This window comes from Lactuca saligna, chromosome 1 (genome assembly GCF_052625555.1).
Source record: "Lactuca saligna cultivar CGN05327 chromosome 1, ASM5262555v1, whole genome shotgun sequence".
Classification (NCBI taxonomy): domain Eukaryota; kingdom Viridiplantae; phylum Streptophyta; class Magnoliopsida; order Asterales; family Asteraceae; genus Lactuca; species Lactuca saligna.
The window spans coordinates 186,773,847-186,775,748 of record NC_136417.1 but is presented as its reverse complement, the minus strand read 5'-3'; the positions used below and the strand labels follow the sequence as shown (position 1 = coordinate 186,775,748).

General features: G+C 36.6%; 1 protein-coding gene across 1 annotated transcript; it reads left to right on the top strand.

Moving 5' to 3' along the window:
* The first annotated feature begins 341 nt into the window (after positions 1–341).
* On the top strand, positions 342–1,610 carry LOC145001716 (F-box protein At3g07870-like). The gene has a single exon (XM_078961067.1). The coding sequence runs from the start codon at positions 364–366 to the stop codon at positions 1,552–1,554; it is 1,191 nt and encodes a 396-aa protein (XP_078817193.1). The 5' UTR covers positions 342–363; the 3' UTR covers positions 1,555–1,610.
* The last annotated feature ends 292 nt before the right edge of the window (positions 1,611–1,902 follow it).

Here is a 1,902-nt window from a genome sequence, read left to right as displayed (position 1 = left end):
GTCTCGGTGAATCGGTCTCTCTGCTTTTGGGTCTCGTCCAACAATAACTCTTTTGGTAAAGTTATTTATAAACAATTAATACTCCTAATTTGTGGCTTGGTAGCAGTAATCATTAAGGATTTTTCAGTTATTAGTGGTAAAGTTTTTGTTATCAGTAATTGGTGTTAGTTTTGAATTTTATACAACACGAGTTTTTTAGTAGGGTTACTGACATATTATGTTAGCAGCAATCTGTTACTAGCATTTTTTGTTAGAGGTTATTAATTAGGTTATATTTTGTTAGGGTTTAATAGATGTTAGTTAATTATTAACTAGTAATTCCGTTCCAAAAAAAAAAAAAAAACAATTATTAACTATTTATTAATGTTTGTAGTAGTTTTGGATCTGCCCTCCATCAAAATTCAGAAAAGAATGTCTCTACGCGAGCCATGCATGGAAGACTTACATGTAGCTGTCATGGTCGATATTCTCTCAAGACTTCCTGTGAAGACGATCATCCATTGCAAATGTGTATGCAAGCAGTGGCAGAATATAGTAGTTTTCGACTCTTACTTTGCTGATCTTCAATTCTCGAGATCATCGCCTCCATGCTTGATGATTTATTATAAAGCTGGCCCACTGAAGTGGGTGGAGGTCGAAGAAGGACTCTATTACAATTTACATCACCACCCTGTCATGAGCCTTGATATTAATATTGCACCTATGACACTCCTGGTTGGCTCAGTCAGAGGCTTGGTTTGCCTGTGGCAGCTTAATAAGAATGTTGATAACACTTACATATGCAATCCTATCACAAGAGAATATACGATCCTCCCTAGGCCACAATACTATAGAGAAGGCTCTACAAATATCGTTTATTGTTTTGGTGTCAGTTCACTTACACGAGAATACAAAGTGATACGAATCTTCCAAAGGGGTTTAATAATGTTACCAGATTCCACCCCAACATATAGTCTATCCGAAGCTGAGGTTTACACACTTGGCTCGGGCCAATGGAGAAGTCTGGGTCATTTCCCATACTGGTTGAATGGATCCCATACTGGGCCATTTCTAAACGGGCATGCTCATTGGATTATTCGTTACCAGGTTTTGCCTGAAAATATTTGTGCTTTCGATTTCGATAAGGAGACATTTGAGTTGTTCCCATCACCTCCTTCTGAAGTTATACATGCAAGGCAGAAGAAGAACTACTTCCAGAAGTTGGATCTCCTAAAGGCTTGTTTATGTCTATGTGCTACCTCCAATTCTAAATTTACGCTTTGGGTGATGAAGGAATATGGGATCAAGAACTCTTGGCATAAAGAGCTGGTGATCAGAAAAGGGATCAGCCGTGATCTTGATATGTTGATTTTGGGACACCCGTGTTTGATCGAGTGTTTTAAAGATGGAACTATTTTGATGGCATCTTCTGGAAACAACCTATTGGTTTACTCACCTGGGAGTAAAACAGTTACAGAAACAAAAACATTTGAAGGCTGCTTCAAAGGATTGGCTTATCGTCCTGGATTTCATAGGCTACTCAACTTCAAAAACGAGATAGTTAAAGTGTTTTGAAGATCTACACAAGTTCTATATATGATCAACATTTAGTTTGCTTATCAAACGATCCTTTGGAGTCTAATATGTTAACTATTTCGTTTCAACATTCATTTAGTAATTTCCTATATATTATGTGTTTTTTTTAAGTGTTGTCTATATTTTGTCTACAAGTCCTACTTTGCTGGTTTCTGTTAGATCCATATCACATAATAACATGTACACTTAACAAAAACATTGGGCATCAGAATGTAGGATTAATATAATTATTGATGCCAAATTGGTAATTTAAAATAAGAATGATGCCTTGGCTGCCTAGCATCATTCAAAATAGGTGGTGAGGTCATTCCTTTAACCAACCCTTTT

Excerpts from the sequence above, each read along its gene's own strand:
- LOC145001716 (XM_078961067.1), top strand. The coding sequence starts at position 364 with ATGTTTGTAGTAGTTTTGGATCTGCCCTCCATCAAAATTCAGAAAAGA.